The sequence below is a fragment of the Cyprinus carpio genome, chromosome A12, assembly GCF_018340385.1.
Source record: "Cyprinus carpio isolate SPL01 chromosome A12, ASM1834038v1, whole genome shotgun sequence".
Lineage (NCBI taxonomy): Eukaryota > Metazoa > Chordata > Actinopteri > Cypriniformes > Cyprinidae > Cyprinus > Cyprinus carpio.
The window spans coordinates 2377759-2405606 of NC_056583.1; the positions used below are offsets into that span (position 1 = coordinate 2377759).

Below are 27848 nucleotides of genomic sequence, written 5' to 3' on the forward strand. Positions count from 1 at the left end.
ACAGGTCCTTGGTCATTATTTCCATATGTTACTATATTTTTAACATTATACCTCTACTATTCCTATTTCCTGTAGCTGATTCTTGAACTCTTGCCTTTCTTGTACATATTTCTTGCATGATATAAAAATGTGCTTAATTGTTTCCTCCTGACATTCCTCACATAGTCCTGTTGGGTGTTTTCCTATAACATGAAGAGTTTTGTTTAGCTTGCAATGTCCAATCCCCAGTTTATTTATTATAACTAGTTTCTTCCTTTTATTTCCCTTCTTACTTTCCATAGTACCATGTTCTTTTTTTTTTTTTTTTGCTTCTTTTGCCAGTCTGTCTGAAAAAAATTGAGCGGTTTACTGCTGCCCTCCAGTGGCGTATAACATATGACACCCAGCGACTCTGTTATGCCCTCTAGTGGCGAAGTGATATATTCAATTTAAAGTACTTTATTGCCATGACTGTTTACATACAATATTGCCAAAATAATTATACACATAGAAAGTAATGACAAGAAAAAGAAACATACATTATAACAATAACTAAAATTGTACTAAATGTGGTATAAGTGACAAGCAGTGTCTCTCTGCTGCCTCCTGGTGATAAACACTGACTAGGACAGTTTGAACTACAGTCACAGAAAGTTTAAGTGCTGCAGAAAAGTGCAGAAATATTTATTGATATTTAGCATGTAATCATTTTCCTTATAGTTTTTTCAAATATAAATAAATAATCAGTCTTAAGAAAAATGCATGAGAAATGTTTGTTCACAGCTTAGATTCTTCGATAGAAGCAAACAAAATAGCGGAAGTAAAATACAATTTTAGAATAACAGTGGGATAACTTTCCATAATATTTACCAGGCTGCAATGAGCTTGAATAAGACAAATAAAAACAGGTGAATGAGGCATCTGAAAATGATGATGAAATGAAATATATTACTCCTGAACAGGCTTTTTGAGTTTGCTTTTGAGTTCTGCCATCATGAAGGGACTTCCCATACTGTACAAACAAAACAGAGAAAAAAGTTAGCTATTTGTGAAACAACATAAAATGAAATTATTAATTCAGATTGATATAACAGGCCATACCCAGGATGCTTTGGCGGTGTCCATTTGGGTTTAGCTGGCACTGGCACTGGCGCTTGCTCTTGTTTGACAGAATCCTCTGTTACTGCAACTGACTTTTGCTGTGAAAAACAGTTGTATTACTACACATCTACAAATAAAATTACTGACATATACTTTGATACGCTCAAAAAAAAGTAATACAATTTCAATGCGATTTGTATTAGTTTTACCATAAACTAATAAACTAAATATAAAATAAAAATAAAATGTGATACATATTTGTCATTCATACATAAATTAAACAGGTAAGGACTAGTTAAGATTTTTGTCACAGTACTTATTAGCTGAATGTGTTTAAAATACACAACAAGCAGGTTTATAGGCCGATATATATCAATAAATCAAATTTCTTTTAATCTCATACATTTTGCTGCAATTTGAAAATAAAATTACTTTAAAAAATATACAAATAGTTCATAAACTATACAATGATTTTTTTTATAGTGCCAAAATCTTGCCTGTTTCATGTATGAGTTTTTATTAGTTTGTTTATTTTAAAAACTGTGTAATCCAAATGGATGATTTTTTTTTTATAAGCAATTAAAATACACAAATCATGTAAAAAAAAAAAATTTATTGAGTGTAATATTGTGCTTGGATTATACATTACCATCACTGTTTAGACTCAAAGTGTTTGTGTGTCCATATCTGTTGTGTACCTGTGGTTGTAGTGTTCTCTCTGCTGCTCCTCCTTCTCTTGTTTTCTTCCCAAACTCAGTTTTTCTCAGTACTGGCAGCTCTGCACCCAGTCCTGAAAAATGACAGAGGAAAAAACAAATAATGGACTGATTTAAAGTACTAATAAAATGTTAATGTACTTTTCATTTAGATTTTATTTTGGTAAATACCTGGAAGTTTAAATCCAGTCACCCCTTTACTTGGAACAGAGACTTCAACCTTCTGACTACGCGGTGAAGGCTGTGAGACAAGAGGTTCGACTGAGGCCTTGAAGAGGAGCCTTCTGGGGTCTTTAGGAGGCCGAACTAGGGGATTTTTCACAGCAATTCGAGTCTTCTGAATGGTAAAGTCCAATGATGATTCCTCAAATGCCTAAAGATAAATAGTCAAGTTTAACTTCTTAGTAGGATGACATTTAATTTCTGTATTTGTGGAGCTTTTACTCAAAATATTCTGTATTACCTGTAGATACAAATCAAATTTTCGTTCCGTCTTCACCTCTGCAAGGTCTTTGTTCACTTGATCAAATCCTCTTTTCATCCCAGGTCTGCTGACTTCCATTAAGTCTTCATGACTACTCAACACTGTTGCTCCAGCAATATCACGACATCCATCAGCTTCAGTCGTTTCACACACTGGTGAACTAATATGTTGCTCAGTTTGTTTAAGAACTTCACTACTTGTGGTTTCCACCTCCATTTCTACCTTACTTTCCATTGTCTCACCCAATAACTTCCCTTCTTCTTCCAGGACAAAGGCATCAGCTGACACACATTGTGCAGGTCCCTGATATTCTGCATCACCAGGTTCTTCTGATGAAGGTCCTGCCAAAGGTTCTGTTTCTTGTACTAAGTTAACTTCTGTTTCTATCATATCCTTCAAGACTTGATTTGTTATTCCTTCTACATACTCTAAAGCAGTCTCCAGGATCTCCTGCTCTTCGGTGCGTCGCTCTGATACATCCTGCAGATGTACAGTTTCCTCCAGAAACCCGGCTGAACTTAAAGACCTTGTTAATACAGGTTTCACATCTGTTTGCTCCTCTGCAACATGTTCAATCTCTGCATTTTCAGCGATTTCAGACACACTTGAATTTCCTAGTGATTCACTGAATGTGTCCATTGTTCCTAGAGATGATTTGCATTCACCTTCTTTGAACTCAAGAAGCTCATGTGACTGTAAAGTGACATTTCTGATGACTAATGATTGACCTTCTTTCTCGGAGGGTTCTGCTTCCTCATCTTCTGAACTGATCTTTGTATCAGTTGTTTCTTCGCTCAGTTCAGTTCTTAATTCAACATGTTCTTTGTGTGAGAACTTGGTTTTGTCTATTTCCTGATGTGCATGACTTTCTGTTGTACCCAAGGATTCGATTAAGGTTTCAATGTCTTGTTCAGTCTCAACTGTTTTCAGGGTCTCAGAGTGCTCAACAGAGCATACGACCACAGCTTCCCTTTCTGCTTGCTCTTCTGCAAGAGTTTGGGGATCATGTAGGTTACTTTTGATCTCCTCAAAACATCCCAAATCAGTCTCCGCCAATGCAGTCTCTGGCCCTTTGCTCGATTCTCCTGGGAACTCACAAACAATTAGATCTGAAACCATGCCCTCAGTTTTCATGGCCACCATAGATGACCCAGTTCCTGTTTCAGGAGTTTTTTCTGAAGTATCCTGTTTTGAATCCGACAGCAGGGAGTCTTCTAATGTATAAACGGTTTCAAAAAACTCATCCACTACTGTGGTCATTTTCAGTTCAACATTTGGTACTTTTTTTTCAGATAGTTCTTCGGAAACTTTCTGCAGGGTTTCTACTGACTCCATTAGCTCATATTTAGTCGTGTCGTGTTCACTTTCTGTGGTGTCTTCATCCTGCTCAGTTTCAAGCATCACCTCCTCAACCCCTTTTTTAGAGAATTCATCAATTTCATCAGAATATTTTTCCATTAAATTCAGCATTTCAGGCTTTGCAAGGTCATCGGCTTCCTCTGTAAAATATTCCCGCTGTGGTAGCAAATCTTGCACTTGTGATTCAATTCCTTGTTCTTCATCATTCTCAGTCATCTCCTGATCCATAGGGTCAACATTTTGTTTCTCCTTTTCATCAATAGAATGTCCATCTGAATGTTTAAATCCTCCAATGCCTTCTGTCTCTCCATGTTCCACTATGTTTATCTGCTTTTCCTGTTCTACATCTTGCTCACATTGGACCATTATGTCTGCATTATCTGGATCTTCACTCTTCTGCAAATCTTGTACTTGTGATTCAAGTCCTTGGTCTTCATCATTCTCAGCCCTCTCCCGATCCTTCTGGTCAACAATTTGTTCCTCTATTTCATCAATAAGATGTTCATCTGAATGTTTAAAACCGCCAGTTCCTTCTTTCTCTGCATGATCCATCATGCTTATCAGTTTGTCTTGTTCTACATCTTGTCCATAAAGCTCAGACTGGACCAATATGTCTGAGTTATTTGGATCTTCACTCTTTTGCAAATCTTGAACTTGTGATTCAAGTCCTTGTTCTTCATCATTCTCAGTTTTCTCCTGATCCTTCTGGTCTAAATTGTTCTCCTTTTCATCAATAGGATGTTCATCTGAATGTTTAAAACCTCCAATGCCTTCTTTCTCCGCATGGTCCATCCCACTTATCTGCATTTCTTGTTCTACATCTTGTCCATAAAGCTCAGATTGGACCATCACGTCTGCATTATCCAGATCTTCACTCTCCATTGCACACCCTTCGTCCTCATGATTCTGATCACATTCTTCTTTATATTCATTGTCACCATCGCTTTGTTCAAGCTGCCCAATTTCGTCCAAGTCCTGTACAGTTTCCTTCTCCTTACCCTGCTCAGTCGGATCTCTAGTTTCAGGCATCATCTCCTCAACCTCGTTTTTAGATATGCAAGCAATTTCATCAGAATATTTTTTTAAATATTCCAGCTGTGGCAGCAAATCTTGCACTTGTGATTCAGTTCCTTGGTCTTCATCCTTCTCAGTTCTCCCCCGATCCTTCTGGTCAACAATTTGTTCCTCTATTTCATCAATAAGATGTTCATCTGAATGTTTAAAACCTCCAATGTCTTCTGTCTCTCCACTGTCCGCTATGTTTATCTGCTTTTCTTGTTCTACATCTTGCTCACATTGGACCATTACGTCTGCAGTATCTGGATCTTTACTCTTCTGCAAGTCTTGAACTTGTGATTCAAGTCCTTGGTCTTCATCATTCTCAGTTTTCTTCTGATCCTTCTGGTCTAAATTGTTCTCCTTCTCATCAATAGGATGTTCATCTGAAAGTTTAAAACCTCCAAAGCCTCCTGTCTCTCCATGATCCATCATGTTTATCAGTTTGTCTTGTTCTACATCTTGTCCATAAAACTCACATTGGACCAATATGTCTGCGTTATCTGGATCTTCACTCTTCTGCAAATCTTGAACTTGTGATTCAAGTCCTTTTTCTTCATCATTCTCAGTTTTCTCCTGATCCTTCTGGTTTAAACTGTTCTCCTTTTCTTCAATAAGATGTTCATCTGCATATTTAAAACCTGCAATGCCTTCTGTCTCTCCATGGTCCGCTATGTTTATCTGCTTTTCCTGTTCTACATCTTGCTCACAATGGACCATTACGTCTGCGGTATCTGGATCTTCACTCTTCTGCAAATCTTGAACTTGTGATTCAAGTCCTTGTTCTTCGTCATTCTCAGTTTTTCTCCTGATCCTTCTGGTCTAAATTGTTCTTCTTTTCATCAATAGGATGTTCATCTGAATGTTTAAAACCTCCAATGCCTTCTTCCTCTGCTAGGTGCATCCCACTTATCTGCATTTCTTGTTCTACATCTTGTCCATAAAGCTCAGATTGGACCTTTACGTCTGCATTATCCAAATCTTCACTCTCCACTGCACACTTTTCTTCCTCATGATTCTGATCACATTCTTCTTCATCTTCATTGTCACCATCGTTTTGTTCAAGCTGCCCAATTTCTTCCAAGTCCTGTACAGTTTCCTTCTCCTTACCCTGCTCAGTCGCACATCTAGTTTCAGGCATCATCTCCTCAACCTCGTTTTTAGATATGCAAGCAATTTCATCAGAATATTTTTTTAAATATTCCAGCTGTGGCAGCAAATCTTGCACTTGTGATTCAGTTCCTTGGTCTTCATCATTCTCAGTTCTGCCCCGATCTTTCTGGTCAACAGTTTGTTCCACTATTTCATCAATAAGATGTTCATCTGAAAGTTTAAAACCTCCAAAGCCTCCTGTCTCTCCATGATCCATCATGTTTATCAGTTTGTCTTGTTCTACATCTTGTCCATAAAGCTCACATTGGACCAATATGTCTGCGTTATCTGGATCTTCACTCTTCTGCAAATCTTGAACTTGTGATTCAAGTCCTTTTTCTTCATCATTCTCAGTTTTCTCCTGATCCTTCTGGTTTAAACTGTTCTCCTTTTCTTCAATAAGATGTTCATCTGCATATTTAAAACCTGCAATGCCTTCTGTCTCTCCATGGTCCGCTATGTTTATCTGCTTTTCCTGTTTTACATCTTGCTCACAATGGACCATTACGTCTGCGGTATCTGGATCTTCACTCTTCTGCAAATCTTGAACTTGTGATTCAAGTCCTTGTTCTTCGTCATTCTCAGTTTTCTCCTGATCCTTCTGGTCTAAATTGTTCTTCTTTTCATCAATAGGATGTTCATCTGAATGTTTAAAACCTCCAATGCCTTCTTCCTCTGCTAGGTCCACCCCACTTATCTGCATTTCTTGTTCTACATCTTGTCCATAAAGCTCAGATTGGACCTTTACGTCTGCATTATCCAAATCTTCACTCTCCACTGCACACTTTTCTTCCTCATGATTCTGATCACATTCTTCTTCATCTTCATTGTCACCATCGTTTTTTTAAGTCTGCATTATTTATTCCAAGTCCTGTGCAGTTTCCTTCTCCTTACCCTGCTCAGTCGCACATCTAGTTTCAGGCATCATCTCCTCAACCTCGTTTTTAGATATGCAAGCAATTTCATCAGAATATTTTTTTAAATATTCCAGCTGTGGCAGCAAATCTTGCACTTGTGATTCAGTTCCTTGGTCTTCATCATTCTCAGTTCTCCCCTGATCCTTCTGGTCAACAATTTGTTCCTCTATTTCATCAATAAGATGTTCATCTGAATGTTTAAAACCTCCAATTCCTTCTTTCTCTGCATGATCCATCATTCTTATCAGTTTGTCTTGTTCTACATCTTGTCCATAAAGCTCACATTGGACCAATATGTCTGCGTTATCTGGATCTTTACTCTTCTGCAAATCTTGAACTTGTGATTCAAGTCCTTTTTCTTCATCATTCTCAGTTTTCTCCTGATCCGTCTGGTTTAAATTGTTCTCCTTTTCTTCAATAAGGTGTTCATCTGCATGTTTAAAACCTGCAATTCTTTCTGTCTCTCCATGGTCCACTATATTTATCTTCTTTTCTTGTTCTACATCTTGCTCACATTGGACCATTACATTTGCATTATCTGGATCTTCACTCTTCTGCAGATCTTGAACTTGTGATTCAAGTCCTTGTTCTTCATCATTCTCAGTTTTCTCCTGATCCTTCTGGTCTAAATTGTTCTCCTTTTCATCAATTGGATGTTCATCTGAATGTTTAAAACCTCCAATACCTTCTTTCTCTGCATGGTCCATCATGCTTATCTTCATTTCATGTTCTACATCTTGTCCATAAAGCTCAGATTGGACCTTTACGTCTGCATTATCCAGATCTTCACTCTCCACTGCACACTTTTCTTCCTCATGATTCTGATCACATTCTTCTTTATCTTCATTGTCACCATCGTTTCGTTCAAGCTGCCAAATTTCTTCCAAGTCCTGTACAGTTTTCTTCTCCTTATCCTGCTCAGTCGCACCTCTAGTTTCAGGCATCATCTCCTCAACCTCGTTTTTAGAGACGTAAGCAATTCCCCCTCGATCCTTCTGGTCAACAATTTGTTCATCAATAAGATGTGTATCTGCATGTTTAAAACCTGCAATGCCTTCTGTCTCTCCATGGTCCGCCATGTTTATCTGCTTTTCCTGTTCTACATCTTGATCAAATTGGACCATTACGTCTGTCTCATATGCATCTTTTCTATTCTTTGCACACTTTTCACCCTTATGATTCTGATCACGTTCTTCTATATCTTCATTGTCACCATATTTTTGTTCAATCTTTCCAGTTTCTTCCAACTCGTGTGCAGTTTCACTCTCCTTAAACTCATTGTTCGCATATATATTTTCAGCCTGAACCTCATCAGATGAGACTGCTTCTTTCTCAACAAGTGCGTCAACCATGCATCCTTCGTTGTCTGTATCAGTCCCAGGGGACCACACTGCACAATGGTAAGTTTGTTTTTTTGTGGTGTGAACATGAAGTTCATCATTATTGTCATCCTTGACCACATCAGTGTTTTCCCACTGTACAGAAGCCACTTGCACTCTGACTTTAGATGGGGAACACTTGACCTCTGCACTGTCAATTTGATTTGTTTCCTTCCCTTCATTGTTGCTATTTTTTGCCGTTACTTCTCTGTCAATCTTGTTAACTGCACTTTTCAAGTCAATATCATCTGTTCTGGTACGAACACCTTGGTTTCCTTCATCTGTGACTTCCGGTCTGAGAAATCTTGCAACAGCCCCTGACAGATAACCCTATATGAGCAAAACATTGAAACAGGAGTCAGTGAGCTTTTCATTAGGCTGCTCATCAAGAGACAAAGATCATATGAGGACTAGACAAGCGGAGGCCCTACAATATGATTGGTATTATATGAAGAGTTCAGATGCAGAAGCCTCTAAGTACATCGGACATTTTTCTTTAAAATGAGCATTTCTTTCTGGCTACTATGTATAGGTTTCTATGTAAGTACTAGTACTTCTGAATGGGTTGAGGCTGGGATTTTGCACATTTGAAGTGAAAGTACTGTTGTCTGGAGAGCATTCACTGAGTATTGTTATTTCATTTTTGACCAAGATAGCTTTAAGAGGCTTTTGCATCGGAACTTTTCATATATACAGATTAATCATTATCACAACTTAATCAGTGTAAGTCACTGATTGCAGAAGAGCAGCATTTACTCACCCAAACAGTCCAAATAGTGCGACCAATGCGGTTCCCTGGGTTTTCAGTTGGATCCATAGCCGATTAAATAAAAAAAAAAAAGATTAACTGCTGACAGATTAATGAAGCTTCCTCAAAGTTTGGTAGCGACGTCCAGCCGTTTTTCACAACGTCACCATTCAGACCATTACAAGCACGTCTCCTTTTTATAAGTCCTTTAAGGGAAGTTATATTGTTACTGAGTGACGGAGGTCACATTTATTGAGTTCCTTGTGCTCATATGTCCGGTGTTTTAATGAGGAAGACGCGCTGTGTGAAGCAGCATTGACACCAGCCAACGCACAAACACAAAAAAACACGGAATTGGTTTGTGGTGAGGAAAGCATAAGAGTCATTGAGCCTGTCATGTTGAACCACACATCATTTCAGAGTACACTAGCTGTGTGTCAAAACCTAGTGAACAATCTAAAAAGGCGGCACCAGGCATGCGTGTGCAGTGTCTCAGTCGCGTGCAGCATTTTTAGACATCATGAGTGAAACTGGCATTTTTGTGTTTATGCTTTTTTTTTTCAGTCACAGTGCAAGAAAATCTGCTGTCTGGAAAGAAATCTCACTTGGTTTTGAAATATAGCCATAGTTTCCTGCTGCAACAGTTACTTCTGCACAACTAGAGTGTGCAGCACCTCTAACTTCCCTCAAGATATTTCACCATATCAGCTTTAAAGCGTAGCTGATTATGAGATTAGATAGGAATGATATTGTTTGTTAATGGTAGGAAACTAAAGCATTGTAAGTGTAGGCTTAATGATAATAAAAAATAAAACTAATGTGCATGTCTGAATATGCACAAGTGATGTGGTTTGACATGTATCTATTAAGTCAGCTTAGTACATGGACAAAAATAGCCACTGTGGTGCATTCTTTCTGACTTTCTCACATACTCTTTTTTTTTTTTTTTTTTTTTTTTAAACAAACACAGACAGCTTTATTTTAAAGAGTTTATTTAATTAAAATTGATGGCAGATAATTCAGAGTGAATACCTAATATTGTGTTTCATGCATCATATTAGTAGTAAAAGAAAACATAATTTTTTTTTAAGGAAAAAAATACAAAAGCAAAACTTAAGTATAAAGTTTTACAAGCTCATAGGTGGGGGTGGGGTGGTGTCAAAAGAAGATGTAGATTTCAAAATAACTGTGAGTCACGATTACGCTTCCTCAGCAGGCTCTGCAAAACACAAAAGTGAGAAGTAAACTTCATCTTCTAATCTAGGTCATTTATTGTAGTCTAATCTCATGTGAGTGTACATAATTATAAACATTTGTCAACAATATTTTTAAGAGGGAAATAAACACTTTAAATGTTTTTTTTCTTCCAAAGGTGTTAATAAAACAGTTTATTAGGGTATGTATTATAAGGAAATACTATTTAAGTCTTTCAGTTTTCAAATTTCATATTTAATTCAATGATTTACTTGCTGTTTTATTTGCCAAATTTACTATCAGTTTGTTTCTACACTATATATTTTTTAGTGTATTTAGTATTTATACAAAACTGGATTTTGAATAGTATTATTATTTAGTTTTACTGTATCCAGTGAATTACTAATTTTACACATGCACAATATCTCACAATACCTCAACACCACATTATTTACCTGTCCAGGTAAGATACGCGGGCAATCTCAGTGCAGGATGGGTAATTTCCACAGTAACTCTCAGACTCTCTTTCTTCTCTTTCCTCAGTCTCACAGTGTTTATATAGAATGGATCCACATCCTCATCATTCTCCTCAATATGCTCATTCAGCTGTTTGTCCTCTAGTACTGTTTTCATTCCATTCGCACATTCGTTCATCTTTTGACATTCGCCATTACAGTCCACACTAGGCGGCCTGATTCCTGTAGAATAAGCCAAAAGTTTGCTTTCATTATTGATGTTATGTTGAGAAACATTCAGTCTGCTCACCATCATATTGGCATACGTACTGCGTGCATGTCCTCCTCTGCGACTGTCACTTTCCTGTCGTCCTGTAGATCTCACCAGAACACAAACGCTCTTGAGCTCTGGTTTCCCCTCACTGTTTACTCCCTCGCTCTCTCTTGACCAAAGCTTGGAGACGGTCATGCCACCAGCAGCCCAGAGAACTTCAGCCGTGGGTTTTCCTCCAGAGAGAAGAACGGAGAATATTCCCACACCATCTCCTCTCCAGCAAACCGACAGAGAACGAGGGATGGAGGGAGCAACTGAGAAACAAGACGGGGAAAGACTACATCAAAAGAGCCCCAAACCATATGTCTCTATGATATTCTGGTCTCTAGATAGGTTTAGGTTGCAAATTTTTTGTTGTATTCAAAATTGATCTAAAATGACAGTAAAGATATTTATAATGTTAGACTTTTCTATAATACTAGAATATATATATAACGAAAAAAAAAAAAGAAAATACTAACATTTACTACTATATATATATATATATATATATATATATATTCAGCTTCCACAAAATTATTAACCAACAAAGCTATAATAATAAGAAATGTTTCTTGTTTCTTGAGCAGCAAATAAGCATATTAGAATGATTTCTGAAGGATCATGTGAAATAAAGACTGGAGTAATGATGCTGAGAATTCTTTGCATCGCAGGAATAAAAAAAAAGAAAAAAAGAAAAGAAAACAGTTATCATAAACTAATAATATTTCACAATATTACTGTTTTTACTGTATTTTTGAAGAAATAAATGCAGCCTTGGTGAGCATAAGAAACTTTGTTTTTCAAAAACATAACCCAAAATATTAATTAAATATATAAAAAAAATCTATAATTTTTTAGTGTGTCCTTTACCGATATGAGTATTTCTCCAGACTCTCTCAATGGGCTTCAGGAGGGAGCAGTGTGTCACTCTGCAAACGATCTCACCTCCCCTTGCCGTCTCATCCAGCTCTTTAAGTAATGCTTTAGCTCTAAATGTCCTCGACAGAGTTTGCAGAGGGCCCCAAAACTCAGCTCCCTCTTTGATTTCCCTTTCTCTGCCCTCTCCTTCCTCAGTCCAATTTCCTTTTAGATGGAGCCATTTGACAGAGATTTCAAGAGGGTAGAAACCAGTTATGTCGCAGGCAAGGGTCAAAGGTCCCTCCTCAGCAGACGAAAGAGCAGAGGAGATGATCTCTGAAACGGTGGGCTTTTTTATGAACCCTAAGAAAGAATAAAGTCAGTTATTTGATCAAAAATGTGTTGTTAATGTATTTCCAGCTAATATTTGGCTGCCTATATTCGCTATGATACTGCTTATTGCATACTGTGCTATATTTTACACTGCACACTACCTTCATTTTTTTAATCAGTACATAAAAAGACAAATTTATTTCTATAGAGTTTTTCATAATTCACATTGTGTTACAATCAAGCAGTTGAGATTTGCTATGTAGTATATATGGCCCTATGGAAGTGTACTGTATGTATGTGGATAAAACTGGACATACTCATATATCCAATAATCAATACCAACAAAAGGTGGATTATACATTTACATTTAGTCATTTAGCAGACGCTTTTATCCAAAGCGACTTACAAATGAAGACACTGGAAGCAAACAAAATCAACAAAAGAGCAATGATATACAAGTGCTTTAACAAGTCTCAGTTAGCTTAAACACAGTACACGTAGCAAGGGCTTTTAAATAATATAATAAATAAAAAAGAAAACAGATAGAATAGAAAAAGAATAGAGCAAGCTAGTGTTAGAGGTCTTTTTTTGCTTTTGTTAATTGTATAATAAATGAAAAGAAAACAGATAGAATACAAAAAGAATAGAAAAGCTAGTTACATTTATTTTTTTAAGAATAGAATTAGAATAGTGAGTGCTAAAGTTACAGGGTCAAATAAAGATGGAAGAGATGTGTTTTAAGCCGATTCTTGAAGATGGCTAAGGATTCAGCTGCTCGGATTGAGTTGGGCAGGTCATTCCACCAGGAGGGAACATTTAATTTAAAAGTCTGTAAAAGTGACTTTGTACTTCTTTGGGATGGCACAATCAAGCGACCTTCACTTGCAGAACGTAAGCTTCTACAGGGCACATAAATCTGAAGTAATAAATTTAGGTAAAGGGGTGCACAGCCTGTGGTGGTTTTGTATGCAAACATCAATGCCTTGAATTTTATGCGAGCAGCTATTGGTAGCCAGTGCAAATTGATAAACAGAGGTGTGACGTGTATTCTTTTCAGCTCATTAAAAATTAATCTTGCTGCCGCGTTCTTGGATTAATTGTAAAGGTTTGATAGAACTGGCTAGAAGACCTGCCAAGAGAGCATTGCAATAGTCCAGCCTGGACAGAACAAGAGCTTGAACAAGGAGTTGTGCAGTGTGTTCCTAAAGAAAGGGCCTGATCTTCTTGATGTTGAATAAAGCAAATCTGCAGGACTGCACAGTTTTAGCAATGTGGTCTGAGAAAGTTAGCTGATTATCAATCATACTCCAAGGTTTCTGGCTGTTTTTGAAGGATTTATGGTTGATGTGTCTAACTGGAAGGTGAAATTGTGATGAAACGATGGGTTTGCTGGAACCACAAGCAGTTCTGTCTCGGCAAGGTTGAGTTGAAGGTGATGGTCCTTCATCCAGCAAGAAATGTCTGTTAGACAAGCTGAGATGCGAGCAGTTACCGTCGGATCATCAGGATGGATTGAGAGGTAGAGTTGAGTGTCATCTGAGTTGGGGTGTTTTTTGTTGATATGTTTCTGAAGGACAGAACCTAATGATGCCATGTAGACAGAGAAGAGAAGTGGTCAAAGAACTGAGCCTTGAGGCACCCCAGTAGTTGGATGTTGTGACTTGGACACATCATCTCTCCAAGATACTTTGAAGGACCTATCTGACAGGGAAGACTCAAACCACTGGAGTGCGGTTCCTGAGATGCCCTTTGCCAGTAGGGTTGACAGGAGGATCTGGTGGTTAACAGAGTCAAAACAGCGGACAGATCAAGCAAGATAAGTATTGAAGATTTGGATTCCGCTCTTGCCAGTCTTAGGGCTTCAACAACTGAGAGCAAGGCAGTCTCAGTTGAATGTCCACTTCTGAAGCCAGATCGGTTGCTGTCAAGGAGGTTGTTCTGTGTGAGAAAGGCAGAGACTTGGTTGAATACAGCTCATTCAAGTGTTTTTGCAATGAAAGGAAGAAGGTAAACTGGTCTGTAGTTCTGTAAAAGAGTTGGGTTGAGGGTGGGTTTCTTAAGTAGTGGAGTTATACGAGCCTGTCTAAATGTTGAGGGAAAAACACCAGTGTGGAGGGATATGTTAATGATGTGAGTGAGTGCAGGTACAACTGCAGGAAAAATGGCTTGAAGGAGATTAGATGGAATAGGATCAAGCGGACAAGTAGTAGGATGATTAGGATGAGTTTGGAGACTTCTGCCTCAGAGAGTGAAGAGAAGGATGTGAATGAGTATATGTTTGCTGGTTAGATGTGCTTGATGGATTGTGGTGTGGAAAATTGTGCACTGATGTTTTTTAATTTTATTAATGAAAAACGTGGCAAAGTCGTCAGCTATTAGAGTTGATGCAGGAGGTGGAGGAGGAGGACAAAGGAGCAAGGAAAATGTTTTAAAAAGCATGCAAGAGTTAGACGAATTGTTAATTTTGTTATGGTAGTACGTTCATTTAGCAGTGGAGACATTAGCAGAGAAGGAAGAGAGGAGTGACTGATAAACATTAAGGTCAGTAGTATTTTTGGATTTGCACCACACCCTTTCAGCAGCTCTAAGCTTAGAGCGATGTTCGTGTAGAACATCAGATAACCAAGAGGCAGAAGGGGTCGTATGGGCTGGCCTGGAAGACAAGGGGCAAACAGTGTCTAAACAAGATGTAAGAGTGGAGCAGAAAGTATCAGTAGCACTGTTAGCATCAAGAGATGCTAACAGTTTAGGGAAAGGAAACAAAGATGAAACCACAGCAGATAGTCCGGAGGGTGAGAGTGAGCGTAGGTTACGGCGAAAGATGACGTGGAGGGGTAAGTGATTTGTCAGGGATTGAGACCTCTTCCAGTCAAACGGGGGGAGTGGGAAAATGAGAAATTATTGGAGAGGGCTGCAGGTGTAGCAGTGTCCTCTGGTTTGATCCAGGTCTCTGTCAGGGCCAAGAGATTTAACTTAGAATGACTAATAATAGAAGTAATGAAATCGTCTTTGTTTACAGCAGACTGGCAATTCCAGAGACCAACAGAAAAAGAAAGTAGTGTATTAGCAGACATAGGCAGAGTGTGCAGGTTGTTAGGATTGCGCTGCCTACAGCGTGTGATGCGTGGTTTGCGAGTGATAGTGATAGTAGGGATCTGGAAACACATAGTAAGAATTGGTTATAAAAACTGAAACAGAAGTGAAACAAGTAGTAGGAAAAAGGATTAATCAAAACAATACTTATATCCCTTGCCGGTGTCCCTGACTGGTGGAGTTGCACGGTAGAGTCGATGGTCTTTACACTCTTCGGTCTTCACACTAGGAGGGGTTAACAGGAGGGCTGCCGTGACCGCTGCCGCGGTATACTAATGATCTGCTTTTAACTTACGCTGATTTAACTGCTTCTCTCAAAGAGTATTAGTTTACACTAACTTTTGCTAGCACTTGAACACACTTTACTGTTTACAAAGGTCTAAGCAAGCGCACAACAGTGACAAGGTATGCGATAGAGTATGAGACCAAACACAGCATGTCTCAACACAGTAAACAAACAAGCGTTTCCTAGCTACGACAACTGCGTTAAACCCTAATGAGACAAGAAATAAATACACTTACAATCGGATTATAATATAGTTACATTTTGTGACAAATGTTTATATCACTATATACTGCTCTATATTGCTTTGCATAAGTGAATGCATGCAGATAAAGTTGGATATAATACAGTATACACAGTATATCCAACTTTATATACAGAGCTGTGCTATAATAGTTTGCATTATATAAACTGATAAACTGTTACCTACACTGGACATGAAAGGCAAAGCTGAGAGCAATGCATTGTGGGATACTTTATTCCAGGTTGTATAACTGCACATTTCAGTCAATGTATTAGGTCATCCAGCTATTCTACAAAATTCATATACTGTGCAAAGTATGAACTGCAGAGATAATGTGTATTATGGTCGTTTGCACCTTTCAACACAGAACAGTTATTTCACTCTAGCTCTCACCTCTAGTTTCGCGTGTGATGGGCTGTTTTAGGGCCGTGTGGTGAACGGCGACCCACACTCTGGTTTCTCCTCTCTCTAGCTCTGCTGTGGGCAGTCTGCACTGACTCATGGCCGAAAAGAAGCCTTCAGCATCAGGCCGAGGGGCTGCCAGCGCCTGCGGGAAGGACACAGGGCTCAGCTCCCCACCTTCACAGAACCAGCGGAAGGTGATGATGTCCGGATGAAAGTGAGAGGCCTGGGTTGTCATTGTCACAACACCTGAAAAAAGAAAACATTTTATAATGGTGCATTTTCTATAATTTGCAATATTTTAATAAGTGCACTGTTTGTGATACCTCCTTCTTCATTTGCCTCTGAGAACTGGATCTCTGAAACGTCAGGTGGTGCTAAACAAAAAACAATAATGTAAATATGATTAAATGAAAATAGATTGAAATATGCATCTAGCTTTACATGCTAAAGGAGAACAAAAATCTAGAAACAGGAACCAGGGCCACCAAACCTCACCACAATGTCTGGGTCTTGTTTCACTCTTAAATCTAGATGCTAGAAAAACAAATAATGTTTTGCTTAATAAAAATGAAGGGCAAATAAAAAAAAATTCTAGGACCATTCAGTTTTCCCCCTCATAACAGTAATATATATATATATATATAAAGTTGAGGTAATTTTAGGATTTTTTTTTATTAAATCCAATTCTCGTAGCTGTAATGTAAAAATAAGGCATGATTTTCTTAATGAAAATTAAGGTTAGTGTAGGACCATTAAGTTTTTAATACAATTCTCATAACTGTAATTTTTTATATTTTTGTATAAATATTTATACATTTGTATGAATATTTATTTTTTATTATTATTTATGTTTTATAATATTTTTGCTATACAGCCTTTAATTTATGATTATGTACTGTATATACAAAATATTCTGTTACACTGTGTACTGAGTAGTTGCAAAAAAAAAAAAAACCTACTCAAAGATATGTGTTTCTAGAAATGTGAAAAGATCTGTCTAATGGAAAAATTATAACTGTGATAACCCCCCCCCCCCCCATTTTTTGTTTTGGAGTGATATGAGGCCCAGACATATTTTCAAGAGATTCTCCCATTAGCAAGCTTCAGATAATTCACAAGAGATCTCAACAGAATCTCTGACCTAAAATAGTAAACTTGTCGGACACTCTCTCAGCCACAATCTTGTCTTTCCCCTTATATGAGATGTGGCATTTGAAGATTGCACCCTTGTGAATGGACAGGTTGGGTATAAATGTGACGGAGGAGAACAGTTGTTTCATTGAGTTGGAGGGCGAGCGAGGTGACATCTGAGTATGTAGCTTGTAATATCCTGAGGCAGTAGAGGGCAGCAGAGAACTTTTCTCTGACACCACAGATACATGAGAGGTGCGAGGAGTGTAGGCTGCTGAGCAAAAAGGACCATATTTTTTCTCTGTGAGAGAGAGAAGGTGAGAAAGAGAGACGGTGAAACATACACAGACAGCCATTTTATGATAATGCAGGTTAATAATTTGCAATATCCTATGTGCAAAACCACCACTTTCATATCCACTAGATCTGTTACTTTAATATCATCTGCATTTGTCTCTTTGACTTAATGAAAACAGTGCAGAACAATGCGTTTAATGTCAATTTCAAACATCAGTAAAGTAGGGGTTGCATGACTAGATCATTAGTTCTGTTACTATACTAGTTCCGAATCACATGTTGATCACATGTTGCACTTGCTTCAGTTGCACAAAATTAATTTGTTAACATTCAAAGTAGTTATGTGTCATTAAACTGTAATGGCCAAAGGGTTCACCTACTAGTTGACTAGTAAAGGGTGAAGGTAAATGTGAAGTGGTCTAAGTTGGCTACCTTTGTATGATGTGTCTGTGATGGGAACATCATTCAGAAACCATGTAGTTTGTACCCTCTCTGCCAATCTGCCTTCCACACTGATGGTGACTCTGCCTTTCTTACCCACAACCACCCTGGGTGGCAGAACAATCGCTGAGACATTCAGAGACTTCAGCTTCTCTGAGAAAATAAGATGTTAAACTGTTAGCATTTCTATTTAGCTCAACCACATTCTGCTATCATCATTATGTATTCCTATGTATTTCTACACTATCATGTACGTTGCAATATGTCTGTACTTTCTTCTGCACTGCTAGCTCCTGTCACCAAGACAATTTTCTTGTGTGTGTAAACATACTTGGCAATAAAGCTCTTTTTAACTTCTGACTTATTCATAATCATTAGCAATTATCCTGGGCTGTGACATTACAGGCATAGTTCACCCAAAAATGAAAATTTCCAAACCGGTACGAGTTTCTTTCTTCTGTTGAACATAAAAATATATTTTGAAGAATGTGGGTAACCAAACTGTTGCTGGTAGCCATTGACTTACATTGTATGGAAGAAAAAAAATACTATGGGAATCAATAGGGACCAGAAACTTGTTTGGTGTCCCACAATCTTTTTTTTTTTTTTTTTGTGTTCCGCTGAAGAAAGAAATTCATACACATTGGGAACAACTAGAGGGTGAGTAAATGATAAAAAAGGAAATGTATTTTTTTTTTTGGGTGACGATCCCTTTTTGAGGAGCAGATGGAGAAAATATAAGTCCATTTCATACTTGTTAAAAGTTTAAAAATTTTAAATTTATATGTTGTTTTCTATAATCTTATTTCATCAGGTTGTTTTGAATACCCGCCAATGAAGAAAGAAGCTTTCTGTCCCAGAATCATGCAGTTACAGCATGGACCAACAGGGGCAATCACCAGCAGGACCATACTTACAAAGAAAAATTTGATTCCTTACTTCTATTTCGAGTGAAAAGTCACATTTACAGCTCAAGTGATTTGTTTTGGAACAGCAAAATATGGATGCATTTACATCACATACTTTCAGTGATGAATGGTCTAGTCCAGGGGTCGGCAACCTACGGCACGCGTGCCAACATTGGCACGCAGAGGGATAATTGCTGACACGTGAGCAATAGGGAAAACTGCATACTTACGTACATTTTGAGATTATAATTTCTCATAGTCACACAGCCTGTTAGGAGCTATAAATACTATTAAAGTGTGAGAATTAACTTGCGCTAGTCTATGGATGCGCGCGTGATCGCTGCACATACTAGGCACTTCAGATCAAAGCCTCAGCATTCTAACAGCACTCGTCAATGTCAAATTGACTGAGATGGCCAATCAAATCAAAGTAGGCGGGGTTTACTCTTCACAAAAGCAGAGCGCGAAGCATCAGTTTAACGTTAAAGAGAGCGAGGTAAGATGAAGCTGCAAATCATTTAATATTACTCAACTTTTAACAATATCTTTTATGATAGAAATGTTGATATATCCAGTGATGCAACATTTTCTTAAATATGGCCATTTTGAGAGAGAGAGAGAGAGAGAGAGAGAGAGAGAGAGAGAGAGAGAGAGAGAGATGTGTAAATTGTCTGCGTCTGTCTCTCTCTACAAACAGTGAAGCTGAGTTTAGTTACTTAAAAACTGATTTTACAGAAAACGATTTTACCCCCCTCTTTGCTGAGAAATATAATGTAGCAATTCAGTATCGATTAATAAAAGTTGTGTGGCAGCGCTGACAACAAGTTTATGAGCTTCTGAATGTTACTTTTTGCACAGCACGATCTCAGATCTCTGTGTGCGAGTGGTGTGTGTGTGTGTATGTGCACATCAGTTAAAGCAGCGAATTAATGGAGATTAAACTTAAGTGGTGATTAAAGCGAATTAACGGTGATTAAACTTTTAATGCAATAGCCTTGTCACACACACACATACAGTATGGTCACACTGTATATCTGTTATTCAAATTATTATTTTTTTAAGTTAAAAAAACTATTTATGAAAAAATCTTCAGAAGCTATTTGCATGAAAAGTAAATAGTGTGTGTGTGTGTGTGTGTGTGTGTGGGGGGGGGGGGGGGGGGGGGGCGTGGCTGTTGGTACTGTGGTTAACCACTAAAATTAAAAAAGGCACGTCATGCCGAAAAGGTTGCCGACCCCTGGTCTAGTCAAACAACTCTCATTAAGATGAATGGGGATGCCAATGGAAAGCCTTCTGCTGATATCTTAAGTCATTAGTGTTTTATCAGACTTACCATCCCTTCTCTTCCAAGAAAATCCAAAGCAGAGCAAAAAAACCAGTGTGAGTGAAATTATCATCATTGCTACCGAAGCCTTGGCTGACTTATTCAGACCTGGGTTTTGCACTGAAAGAGATTAAAGCAGTAAAAGTAATAAGAACTTCTTCTTCACCTCCACCCATTTACTTGTTTCTATAACATTTCATACACTTTACCTTTAACATAATATAAGACAACACTAGTTAAAGGAGACCGGTGTGTCCAATCCACCAAGCCATTCCCAGAAGAATTTAGCTCCAGCCCTACCTTAACACGCCTGAACAGAGTGTACCTTTGGAATCCTCTTTGGGCTCTTTGAAGTGGCCAGTTTTGACCACTTTGCTTTAGAACAGGGGTGTCAAACTCAGATCCTAGAGGGCCACAGCCCTGCAGAGTTTAACTTCAACTCTAATTAAACCAGCTAATCAGGGCCTTCAGGCTTATTTTAAAACTACATGGTTTTTGTGATGGAACAGGGTTGGAACTAAATTCTGTAGGGCTGTGGCCCTCCGGGAACTGAGTTTGACACCCCTGCTTTACAACAACCCTTTAATATGGTTTGTTCACTGATCTTGCTCCAAAGTGCCCTTCTGAGGCAGATTTATTCCATTTGGGATGCAGCAAAGGTCTTCCAGATCACTAGAAACTTACAGGCAGGTGTGTTATTGCTGATTGGATCATGAAGCATAATAAACCTTTTAACCATGAAGGGTTAGTTCACCCAAAAATGAAAATTAGCTCAGTCAGTGGCAGTCAGTGGGTGTTGCAGTTCATCAGTTCAAAAGAAGTGAAATAAAGCGCATCCATCCATAATAAAAAGTGGCTCCAGGGGGTGAACAAAGGCCTTCTGTAGCGAATCGATGTGTTTTTGTAAGAAAAATATCTATATTCGAAACGTAATAATCACATTAATCTAGCTTGCGCCAACAGCTGTACACGGAAGCAGTTCTGGGTTGATGACGTATGAGGTTGGCGTTGCGCGTGTGCTGGTGAGTCTCATGAAAACCAACATTTGTTTACAGGATCAAAGGAAGCAAAGTTAACTTTAGCAAAGGAAAACCAGTCTCCTCTTGGCTTATATCGAAATCCTCCAAAATTCTTCTTTACAAACCCTCAATTTGTACTTCTAATTCATGACCGTTGTTTTGATCTCTCTGCTGCGCTTCTGTGTTCGTCACTTCTGAGTGGCACATGCGCAAAGCCGACCTCATATGTCATACGCCTGGAGCTGCTTCCAAGTACAACAGTGAGTGCAAACAAGATTAAATTGATTATTATGTTTTAAATATGGATATTTTTCTTATAAAAACACATAGATTCGCTACAGGAGGCCTTTGTTCACCCCCCTGGAGCTGTGTGAGGCACTTTTTTGTTATGAATAGATGCGCTTTATTTAATTTCTTTTGGACTGATGAACTGCAACACCCGCTGACTGCCATTAAACAGCTTGGAAGATCAAAGACCATTTTTAATATAATTCAGATTGGATTCGTCTGAAAGAAGTCATATGCACCTAGGATGCCTTGAGGGTGAGTAATTAATTTTTGGGTGAACTAACCCTTTGACATCATTATATCTGAATAAAGAATACTGCACATAAGAAGTGAAGTTATATGTCCCATACCATGTGGGTCAACAATGGATAGGGCAATAGTTCCATAGGCAGGTTCTTCCACATTGGGTTGCTGGGCCACACACTGCACCTCTCCTCCTCTGCTTCTCTCCTCCACGCTCAGGGTGTGATACTGATGTCTCCTATACATTCCTTCCTCATTTTGGATGGACAGAGGAAGGTTGGGAAGAACCTTTCCATTCTGGATCCATAAAATGGATACGTTGTCAGGGTAGAATCCACTGACGTCACAGGAGAGGGTGAGTGGAGAGGAGTGGGAAGTGGAGGGAACCACAGAGAGAGTGACATTTGGGAGAACTAGAAAAGAGAGAGCAAATACACTAAAAAATATACTAGATTAAAAAAAAAACAGTAATTAACCTTAATGACAGAATACTAGTAATCTATTAATATGACATACTTTTGACATGAGTGTGTTGATTTCCCAGATCATTAAATTACCATGAACGAGTAGAAAAAATTTGCCCAAACATGTTAACCTTGAAAGGTCTATAAGATTTTGGAAAAAAACCTTTGCCTAGTCCAGTGCTTCCAAAACCTGTCCACCACTGCAAATTTTGGATGTTTCACACCAAATTTAGGTCTTGTAGTATTTACTAAGTGAAGTGAAGTGAAGTGACGTGACATACAGCCAAGTATGGTAACCCATACTCGGAATTCATGCTCTGCTTTTAACCCATCCAAAGTGCACACACACAGCAGTGAACACACACACACACCGTGAACACACACCCGGAGCAGTGGGCAGCCATTTATGCTGCAGCACCCGGGGAGCAGTTGGGGGTTCGGTGCCTTGCTCAAGGGCACCTCAGTCGTGGTATTGAGGGTGGAGAGAGCGCTGTACATTCACTCCCCCCACCTACAATTCCTGCTGGCCCGAGACTCAAACTCACAACCCTAGGATTGCAAGTCCGACTCTCTAACCATTAGGCCACGACTTCCCCCAACTATTAATGAGCTTCTGAGCTAAATCAGGTGTGTTGATGAAGGATAGAAGATGAAGGAAACATTCAATATGAGCACTGCTGGAGGGCCTTCAGGACAAGTTTGGGAATTACTGGCCTGGTCCAATGTTGCCAAACCCTGTTCCTGGAGGCACCCCAGCACTACACGTTTTCGAACTCTTCCTAATCAAACACACCTGAATCTGCTTATCGGTAAAGTCTCCAAGACCTGGAATGAACAGCTCCCAAATGTGTATCCAAAATCCCATATGTTTTTCGATGCCTCCAGGAACAGGGTTGGGTAACACTGGCTACTACTAGAATTTACAAGAAGCTTCTAAGCAAGCAAGTTGGGACAGGTTGGATTCAAACTCTACAGGATGTTGCAGAGTAGGAGAAAGAGTGGACACTTCTGGCTTAGTCTGACTACAGTCTTTGCACATGTATTCCCAAAGTATTCCTGGACATAAGAGTATGAACCAACTGCTTCATGACCACATTGCATACTGTCCCTTACGAAAAAGAAGTTTATTCAAGTGTGCTATTAGTATACTTCTTTTAAACTAAAAATAGGAAAGTATGCTTTTAGTTTACTTTTTATGTACTTCTCAGAAATGGGCTTTATGTACTTCTCAGAAATATACTTAAAATGACATTTAAGTATACTTGACTTATACTTACAAAAAGTCTAAATATACTTAAACTATACTTAAGTATACTTAATAAAATAAACTTGAAGTATACTACTTTTTGGTAAGGGTCCCAAATGACAAGGGCAGGGCTCTTCAGCTGCAGCCCTGGAGCCCCAATGTCCTTTAGTACAAATCTCAATTAAACCCAACTATATGTAATTAGCAAGTAATTCTAAACATCTTGATTAGCTTGTTTGGGTGTGTATGGTTAGGGTAAGTGCTAAACTCAGCAGGAGACTTGCACTCCATGGCTGGATAAAGTGTAGATTGGTTGAGAAAAGAACGTGTGGCGAGCAGTGGCTTCTTTAAATGGGTATGCTATCTAATTTATCAGAGATGTCAAATAAGGCACCATGGCAGGGGTCGATTTAAAATTAGGACTGTTGCCAGGAACAGACATTCGGTGGCAATTCCTTCCCAAATCCTTAGACACGCATATATAGACACATCACAAATGCAGGATTTCTCAAGCATGGAAAAAACAAATGGTTAGTTTTGCTTCATGTACAAACTGTAAACAAGATTTGCAAGCCACAGCACATTTTTCTGCTTGGGCGAGTAATTTGTGGCCAGCTTTCCTTACTGGTGAAATCACCTACATGCTAACAAACCTACAAGTATGCACAATAATAACGACTCATAGCAATAGAGCACAGGAACCAAAGCTGTTGGGATCCACTCGCCCCAACCCCTTCATAATTGGCACAGAAAATTGTTGGTTGGCAAATAAATAATTTATGGATAGTTACACATGCATTCCCAACATTTTATTGTGTAAGCCTTATGTTACACCTCAAATGACAAGGGAATTTATAATAATGAGTTCCCTGAACTCATTCTCTTAAATGGCTTGAGTATGAAGAGCACTCAAAGTCATATGGACTGCACATACCTACCATAAACTATCCATAACATATCCTGGTAGTTTTGCCCCAGTTTAGCAAAACTGACAACATCAAGGAGGTATCCACAGGGAGGTAGTTGCAATTGAAACCTTTAGGGAGGCAAATTCTACTGCATGTGCACAAGTTGCACAATTCTGGAAAATGCTTGGGACATTTCTACCATCTTAAGCATTGTTTCCATCGAGTGGTACAGTACAGTACGATTTGGGTTGGTACACCCTGATCTGGCTTGTGTTTCCACTGCCAATAGTATCCTTGATAGATGTGGTGTATGCCGGAAAGTAGCGATCTACGTCATTCTTGAACGAAGAAAGCGCAACATTGTCTGTGTGTATGTGTGTGAAAATATAAAATTCTAAAATACACTGTTGTATTTTTTGTGTTTGCACAGTCTGATTTAAACAAGCCCAAAACGGTGGAGCGAGTGAGGGGGACACTTCATTCCCCTGTGTTGTCATTCTCTTTGTAGCAAGCGCTACAGTGACAATTCTCTGTCAACCAATCAATGTTCTGCGGTGAGTCTAGCTCCACCCTTTAGGTCCCGGACTACTGTGCTAGGTACCCCAACGGAAGGGTCCCATAAAAGTGGTACGGTACGGTTTGCTATTTTTCAAACAATCACAACTTTTGACAATGGAAACGGAAATAATTGCATACCATACTGTACAATACAACTGATGAAAACACTTTGATTGAGTTGTGAAATACGTGCAACTAATGTGAAATAAGTTACAGAAGTCTGAATTCATGTTACAACAGAAGTTGCATCCAGTTTCAAAAGAATAACATCTACCAGGCAGATGTGTAAATTCTGAATACCTATGATGTGTGGCGTGAACTCTTCTAGGATGGGTTTCACCAAGGCTGTATGTTGCACCTCACAGCCAAAGCTTGTGTTCTGGTCAGAGATTTGAGGGAAGAATGTCAGCCAGCTGACTGCATCATACAGCCCATCCTCTGTATGGTTCACTTGGAGCTTTTGGGGTACTTGGATTTTGTTTCCAGCTCTTGTCCAGGTAAACATGATTTGTGGAGGGCTAAAGCTCCTTGCCCAGCATTCAACCATAGTTTTTCTTTTCAAAACTACTTCAGGTAAGATGATGGAGACCAGTGGAGGAACTGTAAGAGATTTAGAAAGCAACTCTAATGTTAAGTTTGTTTGCCTGTAGAATATGTATTATACTTATATTTATATTATATATGTGAATAAGTTGGACATTGTTCCTGTCTTTCAACAGCATCCACTATTCCATACCAGTGATCTACGTGACACGCACTTGAGACTCACCTAATATTGTCAGAGTCACATCTGTGGAGTAATTGGTTTCATTGTAGCTCACCCTGCACTCATACACCCCCTGCTGGTCTGGAGTGGCATTGTAAACAGTCAGTGGGAATGAGCCAATGAAGGAGGCAGTGGTGTTCAAGAAGAAGCCCGGTTGAGTGTGGTTCCTTGAGGCAAGGACTAAACCATTGAAGGACCAGGTGATGTTTAAGAGTGAATCATCAACTAGAGGCGGCAGTGTAAAGGAGCAGTTGAGGACAGCTGAAGAGCCCGGAGACACAGATACATCTGCAGAGGAGCCTGAGAATGTCAGAAAAATATGAAAGGACAAGCATTTCAATGTTCACTCTTAAAGCAAAAACAAGCACAGTTGCTCTAAGCCTGTGCTTGATTTAGGTCTGCTTTAAAAAATGATGGTTAACTTGGTGGCTTAAAAGTTATGGTTGAATAAACCTCTAGAACAAAATATTACAGATTTTACATTTAGGCCTATTTAGACTTTAGTCATTCAAGTTCAAGTGTTCTCCATTATATTTGCATTTCTGATTAAAAATTTCAATCTCTATTGACAGAGTACACTACAAATAAATATTTACAGTAAAAATAAAACGAATTATGGAAAAAAATAATAGTTTATTCAATAACTAAAATTTTCCATATAGAATATAGGAGGGCATTGGAATAATGTATAATTGAGAAACAAACACTCCGTCAGTATGATGGATGAACATTGACATTTTTTGATTAAAATATGAAACACATACAGTAGTTATTGTTCACTGTTCCTCCATATTCAGGGTTTGATTACCTCCACTAATGTATGGAAGTACAAAGCATTAAAAAACAAGACCACCTGACTGCAAAATAAGACGGTGACATGTCTAGTTCTCTTTAATTGTCTAAAATCAGTTTAACAATTTTAAAGCAATTATAAAAAATGATAAAATATATGGCACATACTCTACCAGCATTGATTGATTGAAGTTGACTTAAAGCTTTGTTTTCTAAATATTCAGGAGCAAGTAAACAACAGCACATGTACAAAGTTTGGTATTTTGTATAACAAACATCACTTTTTTAACGAGAAAAACATGCATCTCACACTGTTAGATTGTCTTTAAGTGCCATTTAGTTACTCTCTGTATAGTTTATTATCTTTTGAAGGTATGGAAAATTTATAGCGCATGGTTTGCCAGGATCTGCAATGAATCTTCTGTGTTTCGTTTTGATCTATTACTGATATTCACATGAAAATAACATAGGTTTCAATTCAAATTTGATATTCCAATACTGAACATCTTAACAACGATTAAAATAACTTAAACCTAAAACGATACATTCAGAGAGAAAAATATGTTATTGCTGTAATGAAAGGCATGGGCTAGTACTCACCAGGCTTTATTAGGCCCAACAACCATAAATAGAACAGGACTTTAAACTTCATGGCGATTTACTGGAGTGTGAACATACTCCTTATCATTACTCTATTTCCTTCTTTCATTGCTTCTTGCTCTTTGTCATGCATACTGAAAAACACACTTATATAGGGGCAGGGGACAGTAGGCGGGGATCAAGCGGGCAAAGGAAAAGATGCTGAGTGCTTGTGAAAAGGGGGTGTACAAACTTTATATCTACTTTTCAATGCAGTCATTCAGTTTGATCACTAGGACACAGAGAGAGAGAAAGTTAAATGGTGTGAAGAGGGTAAACATGGGCTACTAAGAGAAGGAGAGAGAGAGATCTTCAAAGACACTTTTAGGACAGTGGTCACTTAAAATTCAATCTGGCCTACATCCAGTGTTCTGGACTACTTTACATTCATGCTGTATAGTGACCCAACTCAAACTGGGGTTCACCAGCAATCTTGGGCCTCAGTAAAAAAATAACTGTAAATTAACTGCACTTCCATTTGGAGGAAACAGAGACTTTTTTTTTTTCGCCATTCTACTTCATCTCATCTGTCTCCACCTGTGGTGAAACATTAACTTAATAAAGAGTTTTAGAAGCTTGTGCTATATAATATTTGTAACTCTGACCACACAATAACCTGCTTTATTAGTGCATCAGAGTATTACTGTCCATGACTGGAATTCACACTCTTAAGCCAGGTGTATCTATAAAGATACTGACATTTATGTTCAGTCGAATCAGTGATATATCAAAGACTGTCAAATCTCCAAGTG

At 38.5% G+C, this 27848-nt stretch overlaps 3 protein-coding genes across 3 annotated transcripts; all 3 read right to left on the reverse strand.

Moving 5' to 3' along the window:
- Window positions 1–422: 422 nt before the first annotated feature.
- Window positions 423–5429, reverse strand: LOC109105027 (midasin-like). Its single transcript, XM_019118378.2, has 5 exons — window positions 2260–5429; window positions 1968–2169; window positions 1779–1870; window positions 1081–1178; window positions 423–991 (listed from the first exon to the last, which is right to left on the reverse strand). Exons 1-5 carry the CDS (start codon window positions 5413–5415, stop codon window positions 928–930), a joined length of 3612 nt encoding a protein of 1203 aa, XP_018973923.2. The 5' UTR covers window positions 5416–5429; the 3' UTR covers window positions 423–927.
- A 1277-nt stretch (window positions 5430–6706) lies between these two features.
- Window positions 6707–9819, reverse strand: LOC122147119 (interaptin-like). Its single transcript, XM_042768257.1, has 2 exons — window positions 8904–9819; window positions 6707–8473 (listed from the first exon to the last, which is right to left on the reverse strand). The coding sequence occupies exons 1-2, from the start codon at window positions 8958–8960 to the stop codon at window positions 6707–6709; spliced, it is 1824 nt and encodes a 607-aa protein (XP_042624191.1). The 5' UTR covers window positions 8961–9819.
- Window positions 9820–9866: 47 nt separating this feature from the next.
- On the reverse strand, window positions 9867–27204 carry si:ch211-180a12.2. Its single transcript, XM_042767133.1, has 13 exons — window positions 27058–27204; window positions 25669–25965; window positions 25200–25499; window positions 21831–22136; window positions 20183–20293; window positions 17933–18094; window positions 17214–17504; window positions 16396–16446; window positions 16061–16318; window positions 11727–12077; window positions 10871–11128; window positions 10541–10783; window positions 9867–10110 (listed from the first exon to the last, which is right to left on the reverse strand). The coding sequence occupies exons 1-13, from the start codon at window positions 27107–27109 to the stop codon at window positions 10091–10093; spliced, it is 2700 nt and encodes an 899-aa protein (XP_042623067.1). The 5' UTR covers window positions 27110–27204; the 3' UTR covers window positions 9867–10090.
- Between the last annotated feature and the right edge of the window lie 644 nt (window positions 27205–27848).